This window comes from Corvus kubaryi, unplaced genomic scaffold, assembly GCF_017639235.1.
Source record: "Corvus kubaryi isolate FWS band 111438036 unplaced genomic scaffold, C.kubaryi_AGA036_p1.0 71, whole genome shotgun sequence".
Lineage (NCBI taxonomy): Eukaryota > Metazoa > Chordata > Aves > Passeriformes > Corvidae > Corvus > Corvus kubaryi.
In genome coordinates, this window is record NW_024582059.1 from 12,921,483 (window position 1) to 12,941,754 (window position 20,272).

Genomic DNA, 20,272 nt, shown 5'->3' on the forward strand with positions numbered 1-20,272 from the left:
ATGCACACAACATGCAGCTTCCTGATTCCCTAAATGTTAGGAACAATTGCACTTCCCACTTAATTGTCACAGTTTAAGAAGTAGTTTTCTCACTCTATTTCTCTCTCTCCCCCTCAATCTGCTTACATGATTAAAAATATGTGGTTTTCTGCAGAATAACATATGTGAAAAAAGCTTTCTGCCTGGATACTTCTTTAATTTTGCTGGCTAAGCAGAATGGTCCATGAATTTTTAGGTTTAATCAAGACAGATATATTACTAACTGTGATTTGACAAATAAAGACAAAATAATACTGGAGATTATTCAACTACTTGAGGTTCATCAGCTCCTTTCTCTCTAGCTTCATCACCCTAGTGGTTCTGAACTGGAGGGACAAAAGAAAGCAAACATCTTTGTCCCTTAAGAACTGAATTCCACTTCCATAAATCGAAGAAGATGCAACAAGATGGCTTCCAAAAAATTGCAGAAAATGGTCAAAGCTTTCTTATTCACACTGGGCAAATGAGAATCCTTTTCACAGCAATTTCTATTTATTTGCACAGCAATTTCTAGTCCTGCCTCCATTTGCAGTGGTCTTAGAAGGTAGAGATCCAGGGACAATAAAAAAATCCTCAATCCTCTCTCTACCGCCCTTCCATTCAGAGCCAATCACCCTGCTCTTGAAAGCAGTATGATAAATACACAGTTCAGCTAAAAAAGAGAACAAGTTGTTCAGCTGCTTTAGATCATCCTTTAACTGCACCACTTTTTATTTTTCCAGCCTATTAACCTGAGCTCCACCACAAGCAGCCCCACCAGACAGGCACAAGTTTACATAGTTTATTCCTTCTCATCACCATACTACCAGCACAATAGCTCCACTTGCTCTTTCCAAAGCCACAATAATACAGCATCCTATTTCTCAACTAGCTTTGTTGAGTGAAACCCTCATTTGTAAGCTGAAACACAAATATCACACTTGGAGGAAGTCTGGTTTTATAAATCCCTGTGTTAATAATCGGTGAATTCTGATAAATACCATAGCCTGCAAACTCTATTACTCTTCTGGCAAATCACAAGAGCTCCCTTTGAGAAAAACAATATCATCTGTAAGTCAAATTGGGAAGTGTAAGATAAATGTCTTCCATTATTACCAGAAAACGCTAAAATACGTTAAGTACATTTCAAATGTACTGCATTATTCATGAAGAACAGCTCTGAAAAAAACCTCACCAATCAAGCCCAAAATGATATATTTTCACTCTATATTCTGAAGTCAACAAAGAATATTAAGAAACAGTTCATTGCTTTTATTTTACTAGCCATACAGAGCAACCTAATAAAAATAGTGAGAATTGAGTATCGCAGACAAACCAAATAAATGTAAAAGTGATATTAAGTTGACTTACTATTAACCAGTAGCTTATTTCCTGCTTGTAATTTAACTGTACTATGCGGCTAAAAGTCAGTAAGATTGGTTTTTTATTTGATTTTCTGATGATGACCATATACTATAGTTTTATTTTTTTCTAATCAAGACACAAAGGAATATAAAATGTTCATTCAGTTAAACTATCAGAGGAGACAAAATAGGAAATGGGATTACTTGAGCAATAATTTTTGGAAACATTTTAGCAATGAAAGTAGAAATTTGCAGGCTAGCTCTCTGCTAGGACACTATCCAGGCTTTTGTACATAGTCTTGCAACACACTTTTGTATCAATGATATCCCACATGGGAGTTTTTACTGCCCCTCGGCATGAATGTATTACAGCTCTTCAGTCATCTGCCTCCTCCCTGCAGGGCGATGGAGGGCATTTGTACAGACTGCAGCCTATCTCACCAAATACCCAGCCTAAATACAGGGTAATCAGCAGGTAATTTCTGAAAGCTTTGCTACAGAACCCACTCCATTGTTGTAGCACTGGGATACTGATGAAATCTTATCAGAGCCAAAAATATTACTGCTGTGCAGCACTACAATTGCCTAAGCTTGAAAGAAGTCTCCACCCAAAAACCAGAAGTGTGCATCAATAAGCTTCTGGATGAAGAATTGATAAAACATGCACAGGACATTAAAAGATGTGCAGACTTTGTGTGGTTTCTATAGAAAGGATGAAACAGTATTTCAAAAGATGAAGAAAGATGCAGAAAATCAAAACAGCAGAAGAAAGAATCCAAAGGGAAGCATTAAAGACCTGGATGGAAGAAAGAGGCTTGACACTGTGACCAAAAATTACCTCTTGTTGTAAGATTGCTATTCCGCTCAAAAAAAAAAAAAAAAGAAAGAAAATAAAAAGGAAAAAGCAAAAAAAGAAAAGGCATTTATCCAACATCTCTGAAATAAATGGCCACTCCAGTAGCTCTCCAGCCTCAGCATCACTCCCACCCACCCTAGGGTGAATAACAGAGATGAGAGGGCATGCAGTATAATGGTTAGCTACTCAAATCTAGAAGATCAGTAGTACTTTATTCTATTTAATTCACTTCTCCAAACCATGGGAAACAGCTATGGCAAAGCGCTTTTTTGCTCTCCAAAAAGTGGAAGGGGTAACTTTCTCAGTTTCAGAGCTAAAACTTCAGGTAGACAAACTACTAGATATGAACCAGAACTTTTCTATGGAAGTTCTACTAAAACTCCACATACATGCCCCAGCTCTAAACAGAACGTAAAATCACTGAAGAATGTGTTTTAAAGAAGGCAGAGGACCTGAGGAAGTGTTTGAGCATCCTTTGAACCATGCAATATTCATGATGCCAAAGTACAGAAGGCATTTTCAGTGAGAAAGAGCTCAGTCTTTGAAACAGAATATGAAACAGATTCTTTGTTGAATCTCTTAAATCTTCTGCATTTCCAATAACAAACTGAAACTGAGTAATAAGGGAACAACAAAAAAATATAGAAAACTTGGAGAGGATCTATGGAGTCAGATGCTGAGAAGCAGTACATAGTGAGATGTAAGAAATATTTTAACGCAAGTAATTTCTTCTTAGGTTATGTATTTAGAAAAGGACAGAGATTGCAGTTCAGCTTTTTGGTGTCTTAAGAACAGTTTCTCAGTCCTTACATTGAAGTATTTTTAATTTTTTTTTCCTAAAAATTCTCTTGTGTGAACAAAACTGTCTTATTTACAGACAAAAATATGTGATGTCTTTAAATTCTGGAATATATTGAGAGTGAATGAAAAAATATTCACTGAGGGTGAAAACCTAATTATACCCTTCCTTAAAAACTTCACTAGCATGCAAACAAAAATTATATTTTGGTATTAAAATGCAGATGATTCTTCATTTGTGATATTTGCTACACTCACGTGCATGCACAGACTTTTCTGTGAATCATGCCCAGCTATGGCAAAGAAAAGTGGACAAGACACTAAATTAGCATTGAGGGGAGAAAGGAGAAACCAAACAAAAAATTATTCTTCTATCAGATCCTTAGCAAATTGTACAGAGAGATATCCCTCTATCGTGAAAAGCAAAAATATTTCCCCAATCAGAAAAGTAATTATTGGAAGAAACAACACTACCACTTGATTCATTAAACACTGTAGTGCAGAGCTGAGGATAATGCATTTTTCAATCTGAAAGTCATTCACATCAGATGACTACAATACAAATGTGCCACACACATGCCTTTAGCAGCATACTGAAGCTGTTAAGTCATAGAAATTAAAGTGCTGATCTTCAGAAGCAAAACGAGCTTCCCAGCACATATGTAATTGTTTTTAAGCAACATTACCTTTCTCTGTGCTCTTACAAACACACATATGCCATAGCATTTCATTAGCTGATACTGACAGCAGTCGTTCTCATGCCAGCTTGAGTACTTCTTTGAGAATTCATCTACCATCACAAGCTCAGGGCCACATCAAGCAGCAATGAATTTCGATACTTTTTAGCCAACTTTCATTCTACAAAGGAAAACATCAACAAAGCTGAACTGCAACACCGTCTTCCTTCCCACCATGCCTCCAAGATGTCATTTCTAATTTGTCCTAAAATTCACCTGTTGTCAGCTATCTTTAGATCTTCACTAGAGTAAAAACTGGTCAAAAAAATTAGGTGAAAAAAAGGAAAGGTGACATTGAGACATACATTTTGTCCTTCGGAGAGATCAAAAAATAAAGTTTTCCAAGATTTTGGCCTAAGGCCAGATCAGAATTGCCTGCTTATACTAGAAGTACATACCCATCAGTAAAACATTGCACATCTCATGAAGGCAGCTGTCTACAAGTGACACTCCTGCCAAAGACAAGCACAGAGAGTGCATTATTATTGAAGGAGGGCAAGCCTTGGCACTGTGTCTCAAGGGAGACTTTAGAAAAATTCTGTATTTCAGGTCTGCTCATTTTGCAGTGTTATTTTTATGAAACACTCCAGAGCAGAGCCTCAATGAAGACCAGGAATACACTCTGTGCTAGTGACATATTTCTTTATCTATGCCAAACACCATGACATGACAATGTTTTGTAGTAGGAACTTAGATTTATATGCAGAATCACCTCTACAAGTGCCAAAGAATATTAAAGATCCTATCTGACCGGCAGCTTTTCATCAAGGGACTGGTGTAGACAAGGAATTGGAGCCTAATCCCCATTGTGGGTTATAGGATATTGCCATTTTCACACTCCATGTCTGTCTTGTGGAACTGATTCAGAGAGTAATTACTGCTCAGATAAGCCTTTTCTGGACTATGTGCAATTAATTCTCCTTGCAAAAAAGGGGGAAGAAGCCTGACACTTTAATAATGTTTAAGTACACCTAATCTATTTCTTTTCTACTCCTAATTTTCCCTAAATATGGTGAAGAAAGAGGATTTGAAACTACTTACAAATGCTGGTTCTTAGGTAAATTATCCACGGGTCTGTGTTACCCTCTCATAAAAACAGCCAACATGAAATAATACTACAAACCAGCAGAATGTAAAGGAAATGGGTTATCAGTGTAAAGATTAATCTAGACTGCTTTTTCCAAAAATAAGGACTATTATCCTTTTCAAATGGGAACTATTTAATTTCTTTAAAATTTCAAGGACAACTGTTTTTAAAATTTTGAAAATAGCCTGGACTAATGAAAATTTTTCTTTTACACAACAATTCAAAAAACTATTTTCCTGATGTTTTCGTGAAATTTTTATCCAAATCTCATTCTTTGCCTGTCAAAACAAGTTGTGACGTTATGACTGTAAAATTCAAGGGGTCTGTACTGGCATAACTACATTTTGAGGTGATTTTTACACTTAACCTAAGTGCCTTTCATAAACAGCTCCTCAGCAGGATTCAAATGCATCTAGGGTTTTCTGTTACACTTCAAAGCTGAATAACAAGTACTCATCTTCACCATACTTCAAAAATTGTGCAACTGGCTAATTGCCCATTATTGAAATCAACCTACAGAAAACAGCTAAGCTTGCCACCACGCTTGCCCTCCAGGAATACACTGTATTTAGCATACAGCAACTAAATGAACAAATACAGAAAACCCCTCCTCACCAAAAACAACCACCCACCAACCCCCTCCCCACAAAGCACAGCACAAGTCCCACGCCTGTTGGGGTCCCTCCCCCGCCGTGTAGCCCTGGGAGAGGGGCCCTGAGGGCACAGACAGGGGTTTCCCTGCCCCTGCTCAGCCTCGTTCCCATGGGTTGGTTTGTGTTCCCTGCGCGGGCAGAAGGACCCTTGGTCCCGTGACTGGAACAGTTCCTCCGCTGAGCCCCGGCCATGTGGCTGGAGAAATAAACACCTCTGAAACATCTAGCAAGAATCTGTCTGTCCATATATATTTCCTTTCCACGGGACTCCTGGTTTGATATATGCGTGTTGCAGGATCCCCACTGCAACAAATGGTGGAGAATTGAGAGCAGAACGATCCCCGATCCCTAAGCGACTGATTTGTGTGAGTAAACCCTGGAAACTTTGGATTCCTCTTCTTGGTTTTGCTTTGCTATTCCATATCTAAACTATGGAGGAACCGTGGGAAGACTCTTGGCTCTCAGAGCCGCATATGGACATTTATCTTAAACTTAAAATGATTCTTGAACAACGATTTGTAAATTTTAGCTTGATTCAAGCTCAAAAAGAACTGAAACACTTCCTGGCATGGTTGTTTAAGAACTTTTTCTATGTTTCTTGGGATTTAATTCTTACCAAGGGCTTTTGGAAAACCGTTTGGACACAGTTAATACTGGAGTCAAAATATATGCCGATGGAAGAATATTTTCGTGAATATTATTTAGTTACCGAGACTGTTGAGCAATGTCAGCTGTGTCCTGGCGAAGGGAAGCCTGGCGCAGGGACCGTGCGGCCCAGGCCACGTGCGCCGAGCGCTCTGCGAGCAGCAGCGAGGCAGTTCCCGCGTGCGGGCGGAGCCACGCGAGCCGCAGTGTCGGTGGCGGAGCGAGGAGCGGCGGGACCCGGCAGTGTCTGCCCGGCCCTGCGCAGCGCATGGTGGAGCGAGCCCCGTGAACGCCCGGCCGAGAGGGGCGGCGCGCAGGCGGCGGCGGGCGGCGGCGGCGGTGGAACGGAGCCGCGCCCAGCCGAAACGCGCGCTGGAGCAGGGCGCGGGGGGGTCATCGCCCGGGGGCCCGGCCGAGACGTGGGTGCAGCGCCCGGCAGCGGCAGCGAAGCTGCGACCAGAGGAGGCGACGCGCGGAGAACTGAGCGGCGCGGCCCGGCCCGGCCCGCGCAGCCCCGAACGCGACCCCGGGAAGAGCGCGCAGGCACCAGCAGCCCCGACAATTCCAACACGGGAGCGACCGAAAGAGAGAGCAAAGACGCAGCGAGACAGAAAACAGCAGCCACTCGGAAAAAGGAAAAGATCATAGTAACCAAGACCTTAGGGATAGTAAAATGGTATAATGTTAAGCAAAATTATGGTTTTATAACAAGGTGTGACAACCAGCAAGACATATTCGTGCATAGAACTGCTATTAAAAAGAATAACCCTCAAAAATGGATCCCAAGCTTGGGAGATGGAGAGGTGGTGGAATTTAATATTGTACTAGGGAGAAAAGGGTTACAAGCATCGCAGGTCACTGGGCCTGATGGTGTTTCTGTGAAAGGCAGTATATATGCAAAAAAATCGTAGTCATGTTAGACAATATCTCCATTGTAAGCCCCCCCTACAGTCTCCCTTTCCTAATCCCACCTTTCCCTTTTACCCTATGTCCTATCACCCCCAGTGTATTCCCAATCCGTTTTTTCATCCATGGTTTCCCTCACAAAACCACGCTTTTGCCAATTGTTTCCCCAGAAATCCCTTTCCAATGCCGAGTGGGGGATGAAAAGGGGGAGGGAAGAAGTTAAACCCTCTCCTGCCTCAGTTTCCCCACAAAGCATGCTCAGAGAGTCCTGTCTCCCTTCTGTCAGCCCTAAGATGTTCCACAGAATCTGACTGGACATTTAAAGACTCAGGAGGGTGGCTTGTTTTGTCTTGAAACTGTTCTTGTTATGTTTATCCAGTTGTTTTCATTCTCCTTTTATTAAAATAAAACGGGTGAGGTGTTGGGGTCCCTCCCCCGCCGTGTAGCCCTGGGAGAGGGGCCCTGAGGGCACAGACACGGGGTTTCCCTGCCCCTGCTCAGCCTCGTTCCCATTGGTTGGTTTGTGTTCCCTGCGCGGGCAGAAGGACCCTTGGTCCCGTGACTGGGACAGTTCCTCGGCAGAGCTCCGGCCATGTGGCTGGAGAAATAAACATCTCTCTGAAACAGCTATCAAGAATCTGTCTGTCCATATATATTTCCTTTCCACGGGACTCCTGGTTTGATATATGCGTGTTGCAGGATCCCCACTGCAACACACGCCCTCTCAAATAATTAACATAAGTTTTGGGCAAGGAAGTAGAGCTTATTTATGATTTTCAAAGATGAGAAAAAAGGTTTAAAAAATAAAAATAGGGCAATTATGTTTAGTTGAGCTGATTCCAGAGTATCTAGTCCTAAAGCAGTAACTTCTACAGCTTGAGGTAAAGCCCACTTAGCCAGCACTGTGCCTTGCTATTCTATAAATGTAGAAAGTCTAACACTTGATAAAGAGCCACCTCCATGGCAGAAAAATATCCCCAACAGCTGGGCTATAAGGGGGATTAATTTCCTGACCTAACTTTGACTCCAGTTCCACTCAGAATCTACTCAAACTGCCTCACCACATTTTTCTTTTTGGTGGCACAACACACAACTTTAAGTCACACAGGGAATCAGGGTTGAAAGGATAATGTTGTTAACACTCATTTTTCAGCGTGAATGTCACTGTACCAATGACAGCAGTAGAATAAATGTTACTATAAACAGCAGTCAGTTAACTTTTGCCAATATAACATGAAAATATTTTCTGCTTAAAGTCATTCTAAGTGCTCACACTGCAGTGGAAAAAGATCGATTTGGGAAAATATACGTAAAGATGCAGTTGCAGGCAAAGCTGGCTATGAGACAGCTGAGGTTCCAAACATCTTCGTGTCCAATGAAAACTAAGATGTTAATTTATTTTGGTTATTTTAGGGAGAAAAAAGAAGAAAAGAGGAAAGAAGAGCACATTCCCTACAGAATGGATATGCTTAATTTGATTTCCTGGATAATATTTTCACAAATGAGTACAGTTTTGAGACAAGTGAGGGTTTGAACCCAAATTTTCAGTTCCTGCCGAGGTTTACCATTTCCACTAAGGTTTAGAGCAGGTTTGGGTACCTGACATAGCTGAAGCAAGCATTTTTCAGGAGATAATGAGAGCACAGAAGAACTAATTCCACTTCCCGAACCTACCTATATTCATTTCTACAAAGACTGACACACTTCTGGTGACAAAGGGAGTCAATACAAAATAATCACTAAAAAATAGAGCAAACTCAAGGTTTCCTTCATAATACACTCAAATAAGGTAGAAATGCTTTTCTAAAAGCATTTAAAAGTTAGGGGGGAAAAACACCACAAGGGAGGGAGGGGAAAACTACTAGAAAAGTCTAGCAAATCTAGAGGAAAACAAGAAGCAAAAGCTCCCAGAGAGCTAAAATTTACCTGAAGTTCACTTTAGGTTAGTTGAAGAGCTTTAAAGTAAAACCAGCTAAACTAAGGATTTTACATCTATACAGGCAACCATTCAACTTAAATGCTGGAAACTACAGATTTTCATGTCTTTCTCAAGAAGCACAAAACTGACTCCTGCTCAAATCAATTTTTATGTGCTACTTCTGAATTAGCATCATGATGCCATGATTTCAAGACAGGCAAGTTGCATTTACAAATTTTGTATTTCCATATTCAGAGTGACAAATGGAACATGGGCTGCTCCAAGATACAAAACTAAAAATGCTAGTCTTCTATTAAGTGCTATGTCTGTAATAAATTGCAGCTATGTGAAAACACATACAGTTTCATTAGCCAAAACTGACTGCTCTTAACTTTTGTAAACATTTACTTTCCAAATATTTACAAACACATGAATAAGAGTAGCATTTGCAGAATATTAAAGCATGTTTCAGATCAATTTTTGACCAATTTTATGCAAGGAAGAAAAACAGTATCAGAATTTCCTAGCAATCAATTAATTTAATTCATTTTTAACAGCTCTGAAAAGAGAGCTTACTTCCCCTGCATGAAGCTCTAAGAGCGCCTCACACAATCAGGAGCAAATCTCTTGAAGTGCCGTGGTGGCAGGGCCCAGGGCCCCTCCAGAAAAGGGCATTGGATGTGCAGTATTGAAATAGAAGATACAGTAGAGATTTAAAAAGTATCCCTATGACTGTAGTTAGGAACTCAGACAAAAACAAAAAACAAAACAAAACAAAAATCCATTTTTTCCAATCCTGTGGGAACCCACTCCTTTTTTTCTAGGTTTCATAAACTAAAGTAGTTTCTGTCATATCCACCTCCCAACCTGGCTTTTTCAGTTCAATTAGGAGTAAATAAGATCTACTGAGTCCTTTCAAAACTTAATTTCAAATGACTAAACATGATCTCAAGAATCCCACCTGCACTTCCTTTACAAGTCTTAAGAGTATCGAAACTGAAGTCAATTGATCATGGATTAAATCCATGATACTTACTTTAAATCATACAGAAATCCTTATCTCATGGCCCTAAGATGTTGCACTTTTTGTCTACTATGACAGTTCCCTGTGGGTCTTCTCCAAGTGATGTATACACAGATCAACTTTGACAACACTAAACAGCAAATGAGCCACAGCTCCCTGTGTCAATACAGGGTTATTTTACACGGACAAAATTGTCCACCAGTTAAATAGCATATGTTCTGAATTAGTCTGATATAAAATTAATGCTCCAGGACTGTGGAGAAGCTTGATGTACCCTGTGTCCCATTTTGTCATTTAATTTTAGACAATAATTACACAACACAACATTTCTTAATGTAGCCAAATACGAAACAAAGAATATTGATGATGTGTATATGTTTTGCAGACGTTAATACAGCAAAGAAATCTTCCACTCTTGGGTAGGATTACATTTTTCCCATGCAACCTAAAACTCAGTTATTTGGCATAAAAATATGCTGGTTTTTTTAGTGAGTATATAAAATATGCAGTAATAGCTAGACCTGAATTAATTCTGTTCGAGTTCTGAGCTAGTCATGAAGCATGAGACAGAAAGGCACAAAAAACCCCTGAGATAGGTCAGCTAATTAAGATCTAATTAGGGAAACAATCCCTTGTCCCAAAGGGTGCTTAGACAAAATCCTAGATGCCCACACACCTGCAGCTTTCATGGAAGGGATGTACATGCTGAATGTCTTCCTGACTGTGGTGACCCTATCTTCCTGAATGTGGTGACTGCTTTCCCTGCCAAGCGTTTAAGTTCTCTGCTGTGAGAGAGAAGGTGGAAACTCTCTCTCCTTTATTTAAAAATACTGAAGACATCCATGCTTTAACCCCATTCCGTCAAAAAAGCAATCTTAAAATTCTGTTAGCAAAGCCTTAACAAAACAATAAAATGCATTTTCATGTGTTTAGTTTTTTTTTTAACTGCTGTATCACATATTTTGTTTCAGTCACTGGAAACTACTTTGTCAATTCTTAAAGCAGTAGTAGCCAAGCATTAGTAGCTCATATGCTAAGTAAAGATTCAGCAAGTGCAAGAATATTTATTATTTTATGCAAAGACATCTATTATGGAGAAAAAACCATATTTCCTTTTCTCCTGAACAATCATATAGATGAGAAAAGCAGTCCTGGGAGAAGTAATGACAATTTATCAGGCATGTGCATGGCTCTTCAAGATTTCTGGCATATGCATACAGTGCTGTGCTTATCTGCCTCTGATCAAGACAACTGTCAACACAAGCTTTTCAAAGAAACTTTTACAAGCAGTGAATCTAGACAGTAGCCACTTCAGAGGCTGACAAGCCCCTAGAAAAGTACAGTCAGTGTTACCAGAATGATTAACATAGCCTTAGGCTAGTAATTCTGTAGCAGGTGTGAAACTGCATTTCTTTAATTTCTGGTCTCGAAGTGACATTATCCGGTAAAGGAACTCAAAACCACCAACAAAAAACCCCCCGTTACTTCTGCTGCTTACCAGCTCCTCCCGAAGCTGGGCTATGAGTTCATCTCTCTCCTTCAGCTGCAGCTTCAGCACTGAGCATTCATCTTTTATTCCATCCTACAAAAACATCAAAGAGATGTTATAATAGGCTTAACACTTCTACTTTGCTCATGACAAGAAAAGGCTGTTTCGCATAGTGTGAGATAATTACATTCAAATAATGAAACTCAATTTTCCTTTGTCATGTGTGATATTTTCAATAACATTTTCTAAGTTGCTGCATAAACAAATTAATGTATCCAAAGACATTGCATAGAAATTTGAATAGCTCCCTGCAAAGAAGTCCATTTCACTGTTTTCTAAATCTTTTAAGTCTTTTTACTAAGGGATGATCCTATCAGGTCATTTCATTTGAGAAACAGCTATGAAATGTTATAATTTTAATCATACAAGAAAACATTACAGAAATATCAATTTAGAGCATTATTGCAGAGCTCTTGATCTTGGAGAAATGAAGAAGAACGTACAACAGACATCCACTGGAAAAGGAAAGCACACTCCCCATCCATACATCTTTTGTACCACATCAGCTAAAACAGCAGCAGTTCTGGTATTAACTGAGGGAGGAAAGAATGTAGTTACCACTTACTGAAATAACCACTATAACTCAATTTGACCTGAATGAAACTGACTCTAATAGCTAAAACTGCAGCCAAGCCCAGGCCCAGGAGGAAGGCTGCAAGCTGTCCCCAGGAAACTTCATGAGTTCATGTAAGTCTCAACATCGTATTTCAAGAAGAAATATCAATCATGTAGTTTTGTGTTGTTCTGATAAACATCCAAGGAGAGAAACTCAAATTAACAGACTGAACTGTTGAAAAATAAAAACCTAGCGAACTAACCAGCCAACCAGCTGGTCAAACAACTGTAACTGAAGAACTCTATTTTTACATCCTTCTAGCATGGCAACATTAAGTTTGGGAAGTTTACTAATCTGGAAATTTTACTATTAGGGAAAAACAGAAACCCACAAGCCATATGACAAGAAAACTTTTGGAAATCTGGAGGTATATTCACAACACTTATTCTGAAAACAAAAAAACTGGACCTCTAGTTATCAGCTGATAACAGTGTAAGAGCATAGAAATTATTTAGATTGTGTAGAGTTCAGCGGTTCTAAAGGGTATAACCAGTGTGATAAACTTGCACTCTGTCAGTACTAATGTGTTTGTAAATCCAAATAAACACAGAAATACAGGACAAAAAAAGTAGAGTATAACCCCATTTTCCTCACATAAAAGGTTACCATTATTATCTTTCAAAGTAATTATATTGCTCATCATCTGCCCTAACAGAATTGGAAGAAGAAACAAGACACATACACATCAATATTGCAAATATTTACAACAGCTGCAATGGAAAGAGATACACCATCTCTGGCCGCTTACACTCTACTTCAGTACTACGTACAGATCTTCTGAAAGATCCAAATTCAGAAAAAAGCCAGCACATGCATTATCTGGTAGAGAAAAGCTCACAGAAATTTTCTTTATTATATGCTATGGAAGCATTTTACTATCTACTAGCAGATTAATGTTTAGGAACATTAGCTGAAAATAAATTTTTTGCACATCCCAGAATACAGCCCGCAGCACTGAATATGATATTAGTACATATTTAACATTCCTGTTAGCAAAAATATCTGCTTCTAAAAAATATGGTTTTAAGTATCAGCAACTATTATTTTATCAAAGCAAGGTCTTTATTTTAAAAAATGGTTTTAAAAACAACATGGCATCAGCTATTGTACCGCAAATTTTTGTTACATTGTTCTGAGTTCTTTTTGCCAGCACAGTTTTACACTGTTGCTACCTTTTGAATTTCTCCTTTTTAACTTAAAGGAAAATAGAATAGTACAACACACAGTGGAAAAAGGAAAACATCAAGGTCCCATAGCCAAGACTATTACAAAAATATCTTTCAGAAAGCATACACAAGCAAACACAGCAATGAGGCCTGTAGCAGCATGTCTCAACCACAGCAGGAAGGATTTTTGAGATGAGCTTTGGCACTAGGTTTTGTCTAAGAAGCAAAGCAAACTAATGAGAGCTTGAAGAAAGATTCTGCCTCACAGAGCTTCCAAAGAATTAAAACCTACAGTGCCTCTCTCCTGGCAAAAAGCAGTTGTGCACCCAGCTGGATCTTCCTCACACATGCAAGGAAATGGATCCCTCTTGCTCGGCACAGTTCTCCAGGCACTTCCATATTCCATGAAACAATTGTCTCATAAAATTTAGACCATAACCATCCTTGGAGCTTGGAGAAAAATATGCAGGGCTAAGGTTTTTCCCTTGCATGGCCTCATTCCAGCAAAACTCTGATTAATACTTGCCAGTGGAACATGGTGCTTGAAAACCAGTGCCCTGCAATTTCTGGGATATTTGAGACTGTTAAGTTTGGATTCTATGATGATTTTGGCTGAGATAGAGTTAATTTTCTTCCCAGCAGCTCATATAGGGCCATGGGTTTGATTTGGTCTGGAAGAAGTGTTGATGAAATAGAGCTGCTTTTTTTTCTGCTGAGCAGCACTTACACAGCATCAAGGCCCTTTCTGCTTCTCATACCGCCCCTGCAGTGAGGAGAGGAGGGTGGCACAAGGAGTTGGGAGGGGACACAGCCAAGGCAGCCAACTGATCCAAGGAATATTCCATAAAATATGGCATCATGCTGGGTATATAAAGCAAGGGAAAGAAAGAGGAAGAAGCGATGGTGTTCGTCTTCCCAAGTCACAGCTATACACGATAGAACCCTGCTTGCCTGGAGCAGCAGACAGCTGCTTCTTGCTGAATGCAGAGTAGAATTAGGATTTTATAATCTCATTTTGCTGCACAGTATCTGCAGAGGCATCAATCGTTCCTCAAATGCAAGAGAGTGAATAAAAGACAGGAAACATACTGTCAAGCAGTTGACTGCAAAAAAGGTTTGGGCAAGTTCAATATCCCATCCACCTGTCTGAATGTAGCATTAACAGAATAAAACATGTTGCAGAAAAAACTGTTGCCAAAACACGGAATATAGTTCCTCCAGAAAGTAACTACTGAAAGCCACGGCAGAGGAGGCTCCAAGAATAATTTTTTCATGCAAGAACCAAAATATTTCAGTGAAGGATTGTGTGCATGATATCAAAGAAGTCGCATGTTATTGAAAGGAGTGGAGGGCAGCAAAAACTGGTGGAATGCTGTGTTATTCATTAGTCTGTGGGCAAACAGCAGTGTGTATCTGATAGTGTGAATTCAGGAACAGATCATCTCTACTCCTTAGGAGGTCTGAAATGCTTCATTATCTGCTGAGAAACTATAACACAGGGCAAAGCTGCTGTGGAAAAAACTAAAAATTTGTTGAGAAAAGCTTCTCAAGGTGAATGAGAAATAGCAGGCACAGTCTGATGGGGATTTATAGTACAAAAAAAAAACAACAAAAAAAAATCCCAAACCCAAACTGCCCAGAAAACCAATATTGCCTCCTAATGAATTGTCACAGCAACAGATATTAAAGAGGAAATAACTTGAAAAGGATGGCCTGCTTTTAGGAGAGCATTCACTCAATGCATTCTAAATCTACACTGCAATTACTAAGCTGGAAAAAAACATTTCCCTCGTGAAGTAGGGCTTTTTAAATACACTTTGAATACTCTGGGGCTGTGACAGTCAGCCTCTTGCTATCTCCACATTCCAGTAGATACTTGACCCATGTATTCCTATGCTTAGAAAACTAAGCCCAATTATAGTGTGAGCATGATGACATATGCAAAATATTTCTCCTGCTTTTTTCAGCCCTTACGATATTTATAGAGTGTAAAAGAAAAAACAGATTGTCCCATAAGTAAAGTTGAATTCATAAGCCAACCAAAATCAATTTAGTGTCCATAGATTTAGAAGTCTGCTAGGTGACATTTACTTCTTCTATTTACTAAACTAACACCCTCTGCCACTTTGATTCCTTACCTTTCTGCAAAATGAGTTTATACCAATATTTTATCAACGCTACCAGTCCAATGAGAACATGGATGCTATGAAAATATCAGTCCAAATAATTCAATCTACACTCTAGGCATCTTTTCATAAACTACCTGTATACAATTGTAGCTTTGAGGCCATTTTGCTGAGCTTAACAAATTATACATACATTCCATTCCATTATTATTCTCATTGTTTTTATGAATGCTGTTCATTATTTTATTATGAAAAAAGGATAAGAATTCTGCTCTCCGTTGAAGTAAGCATGTCCATGACTCTGGAAATGCTTGATAAAAAGTCAATTAACACCTCATTGTTGAAGAGAACTGTTAGACACAGCATGATCTGTAAAGAGAACTACTTTCTTTTATTAAATATAGATAATCAAAAAGTTTTTCAGTCTAAATTCCAAATGTAAAAAAAGCAGCTGTGTGCAAAAAGCTTTCTGTCATTTTCTTCACTTACATCCTCTGACAGTTAAAAAAATTCCACTAGTTAGCTGCAAGTTCATTATGGATCTGCTGTAATTATTGTACATATTTACGGTCAGAATATTCCTCAAATTATCATCCTTTTACTTATTTTCAGTTGTCAGCTATGACAGTGATTGCTATGTCTCAGTGCCAGTATTTTCCTGGTTTAGTTTAATTCTGCTCATTCGGGAAAATGCTAAACAGAACAGCAAATCTGTTTCTCCTCAGATCAGTTCACAAGATGAAAAATGGTGCTGTGTGTGAAGACCGCTGAAGCAGGTTATGCATAAGCGCCAAAAAGAATAATCATTTTAATTTTGCAAACTTACTTTACACCTCTTCATACTTTGGAACAAATAGGAATGTCGTGCTTACTGTGATCAAAGTGCTATAAACAGAACTAACCAAGTATTCTGGAAGATAAATTTAATGCTTTTCCTCTGATACTAAACAGACTATGCTTCCCAAAAAATACCATAAGGTTAGAATATAATAAAACTCATTTGATAAATGTGCTGAATCTCAGATGCTAAATAGATTGTTTACCAACTTTGGCTACTGCAAAAATCAACAATTACTTAAGATATAGTGTCTTAAGAAAATAATCCTGGAACAAACCAAACTAAGAAATTTAAAACTGAGTATCAGGTCAAGAAAGGTACACAAATGCCATAACAGCTGAAGCTTCCTCTAAGTTATCCAGCAGATCTACGCAGAAAAATTAATAAATTTCTGGATAACTGTCTAGAACATTCAGAGAAAACACAAGGCTTAACATGCACAGTATTTTCCTGCAAACAGCATTGGAGTCTAGACTATGGACTGTGGATATCTTCTATGGTTCACTTTATCCCACCTGACACCTGAAAAGCAACAAGTAGTTTTGTGGATCTTACAGGAAATTTGCAGAGGAGCACTCTTATCTTTCTCCAAACTGAGACACCACTTGTGTTTTAACAAAAGGAAGAGCATCTACCTATTTGAGGTAACACGAGTAGACTGCTGGATATTACAGCTCATGTTTTCAGAAATGAGTTTTCTGTCAGACCATGAGTAGCTGCATTGTTCATTGTTACTCTTGTTTTAATGAAAGTCTAAATGATCCTAACATTAGCAGAGAGCCCAAGTCTGCATTGTTTCATGTGTCAAAATGAAGTCAGTGGTCTGGTCCCCGATGTAAGTAAACCATGGCACCTCACGTACACAGTGTGACTTTTCCCATTATGTGCTCACTCTAGCTGTACCTACTGCATCACCTTGTATCTGTTCTATCAATTCCTTTCAGTCACACCAAGAGAAAAATTATTTGGCTGGCTGCATTTCTCACATGTGCAAGGCACATTGATTTTGTCCTTTGGCTCATCTGTTGTTTTGGTGCCTTGCCAGTCCAGTTAGTCTTGTCTCTAACAATGCTCCCAAAGAGCATCCCTGCTGATTGCAGGCAATGGTCACACTTAACTTGCCTGCTTCTCATGTCACACTGCCCTTCCAGCTGTTGCTGAAGTCCAGAACAAGGGTGAGAGCAAGTCCATGCTTCAAAAATTCCCATTAAAGCATAACACAACAGCTCAGAGCCATCTCCCATGACCACCTTAACCCAGCACACGCAGATTCTCACTCCAAGTTATCTTTCCAGTAGGAAAAACGCAAACAAATAAAATCCTTAATCAGCTTTGTAACCCCTGATCATACCAGAAACAGACATCACTTTGTACATCTTTCCACGCAGCTCCAGTATTCAAATGACTTCCAAAGGAGCAACTCTCCGTTTCTTTATCAGGAAATCAAATGGAGTTTGGGGAGCAGAGGATCTGATCTTTTAATGATAAATAAGGGTGATTAAGCCTTAAAAAGACTTATGCAATATTATAACATATTCTAAGTTCAGTTACATGGAACATGTTGATAAATGTTTTACTGGGCAAATTAGGGCAGTTATATCCATTTAAATACTAGAATTCAATTGATATTCTACTGTGAAGGTAACACTCAAAGAGACTATATAGGCTACACTACTTTGACTTCAGACATCTATGAATACAAAGCTAAATAATGTTTTCTTCACAGTGAGTCATAGTTAACTCTGAAATACAGATGGACCAAATTAATTAGGATTTTTTTTTTACTCCTGCTGAAATTTTCTCTCTGAGTGATAATAAAAGGCATTATGTTTAAAAGAATGAAGCTTGATTAATAAACTGCAGAACATAAAACTGAATGATTATACCAGGAGAAGCCCAAGATGTATTTAACCTGCAGAAATCATGAATAGCAGCCAAGAGCATAACAAAATACATGAATGTATTTTTCCCAATATAATCAATCCACTTATTGGCCCTTTATGGCCAGAATTCACACACACAATATGATGCCTCCTTAGGTGATATCCCTAAATAAATTCTACATTCATGAAGAGGAAACAAGTGAAACAAAAGCCCCCAAACTTCCTTTGGTTTTCAACCTGCTGTGGAACACTGTAATTGTTCCTGCTTCCTTAAGATAAGACAGGTGTATTTCCTATTCACCTCCTCCATGACTTCCATTGTTTTATAAATCCACATGCTTATTTCATAACTACTGTCATCTGTTAGAAGCTAGCAAATACCTCCTTCCTTACATAGGATATCCTGTATATCTGATCATCATCCACCCTTCCTAGTTGGACCGTGTCATTCATTTGAACCTGGTAATCAGGATTCTGCTGAGAATCGGTGCTCAACTGTATGTATCTTTTTTAAAATTTTACTTCAGAAAGTACTAAGGAGGTCTTTTCAAGGAACTATGCACCATGTCTGAAAGTCCTCTTTCCTCATTTGGAAAAATAGGATTGTGCTTCCCTTTGTGCACTCCACTGTGCCTGCTGACACTGAATCTCAGCTGCCTTTCATCTTTACATCATTTAGAATGATGAAATCTTTCTGCAACATTTCAAACTCCATTTTAATCCTGATTATTCTGCACCTTCTAGAAGTATAATTCTTCCTTTAATAAATGACTACTTATGGCTTTTGTACTGTACACCTAGTCTGCCATTAATCCAAGAGAAGACTTTTCTACTCATCATCTTATTTTTTAAAAGCCTTTGATGAAGGGCTTTGTTGAAAGGTTTTTGGAAATTGAGTTAACTACACAAAACAGATCATCCTTATTCACATGCATGACTCTTCCAGTAGATTTCTGAGGTCTGATTAAAATCTCAGGAAGTCAGGTTTGTTCTCCCCCCTTTATTATATTCATTCATGGTTCAAGCAAATCTATTTTCCAGAACAGTTTCTACTAATTTAACCAGTAACAAATTCAAACTAAAAGAATTTTTTAAAACCCCAACAAACAAAAACCAGTTGTCTATTTCCATCTGTCATTTAGCTACGAAGATTAAAACGACAGATAACAGGCAAGACTAAGCAGTTCAACAATTTCTCATACCAGTTTCACATCTAGAATGAGTAGCTGGTGCAAGAGATTCCTTACTCTCCATTGTTCCATTACTACTCTCAGATATCTTCAACTGGCATTTCAAGACTCATTCCTTGGATTAGTTCCCCCAGTGTTGCTGGTGCATCTACTGATGTGGAAATAAACACCAATTTTTTAATTATATTTATTATTTTTCTTCACAATAATCTTATTTGCCAAGAGTGCTTCTGTAATCACCAATTTTCTTTCAGCACTGCAAATTCTCTGGAAGACCTCATTACACTTATTAATTTGACAAAAGCCTTCTATAATCAGGGTGGGGTTTTGTTTGTTTGTAAGCATATGTTTAGCAATTTAATATTGTCCTATTAACTCTCATTTTCATTAGGGGTAAAATACTCTATTCATATCTAATTTTTTCCCTAATACCAAATCAGCAAAACCAAAACCCCTTCACACTTTTACATGCAAACAACCTTATTAATCATGTAATACATATAGACCGAGTCACATGAAAGAATACCCATAAAATCTATAACTTTGTGCAAACATAATTTAATTTACAGTTGAAATGCAGCCACTTTTTCATTTGTATGTCAGTTTCTTTCTGCCAAGCAGCATGACAAAAAAACATTCAGGCCAAAAAATGAAGCAAAAATATCTGCCAACTGCAGCATTTTTGTAAAAGTTTCATTACTGCCATACCAGTAAATGTATTTCTTCATATTCAGAGAATAATGTCCCTACACAAAACCTCATTTGTCTAAACAGGAGGAGACAACTCCAAATTGGATCCTGGATGCCCTGTGAGGAGATCAATAGAAAAGTTTCTTCTAGCTCCAACAGCACAGGCCACTGAGCTCAAGTCTCCCCTGAATCCACCGTAGTCTCCTAC

General features: G+C 38.7%; 1 protein-coding gene across 6 annotated transcripts in view; it reads right to left on the minus strand.

Moving 5' to 3' along the window:
- The window catches only part of CCSER1 (coiled-coil serine rich protein 1), a 629,908-nt gene that overhangs the window by 277,061 nt on the left and 332,575 nt on the right, over positions 1 to 20,272 (minus strand). For all 6 annotated transcript variants that reach the window (XM_042049677.1, XM_042049676.1, XM_042049678.1 and 3 more), the window contains one exon: positions 11,505 to 11,588. In XM_042049677.1, coding sequence (XP_041905611.1) covers positions 11,505 to 11,588 — 84 coding nt within the window. The remainder of the gene's footprint in view (positions 1 to 11,504; positions 11,589 to 20,272) is intronic.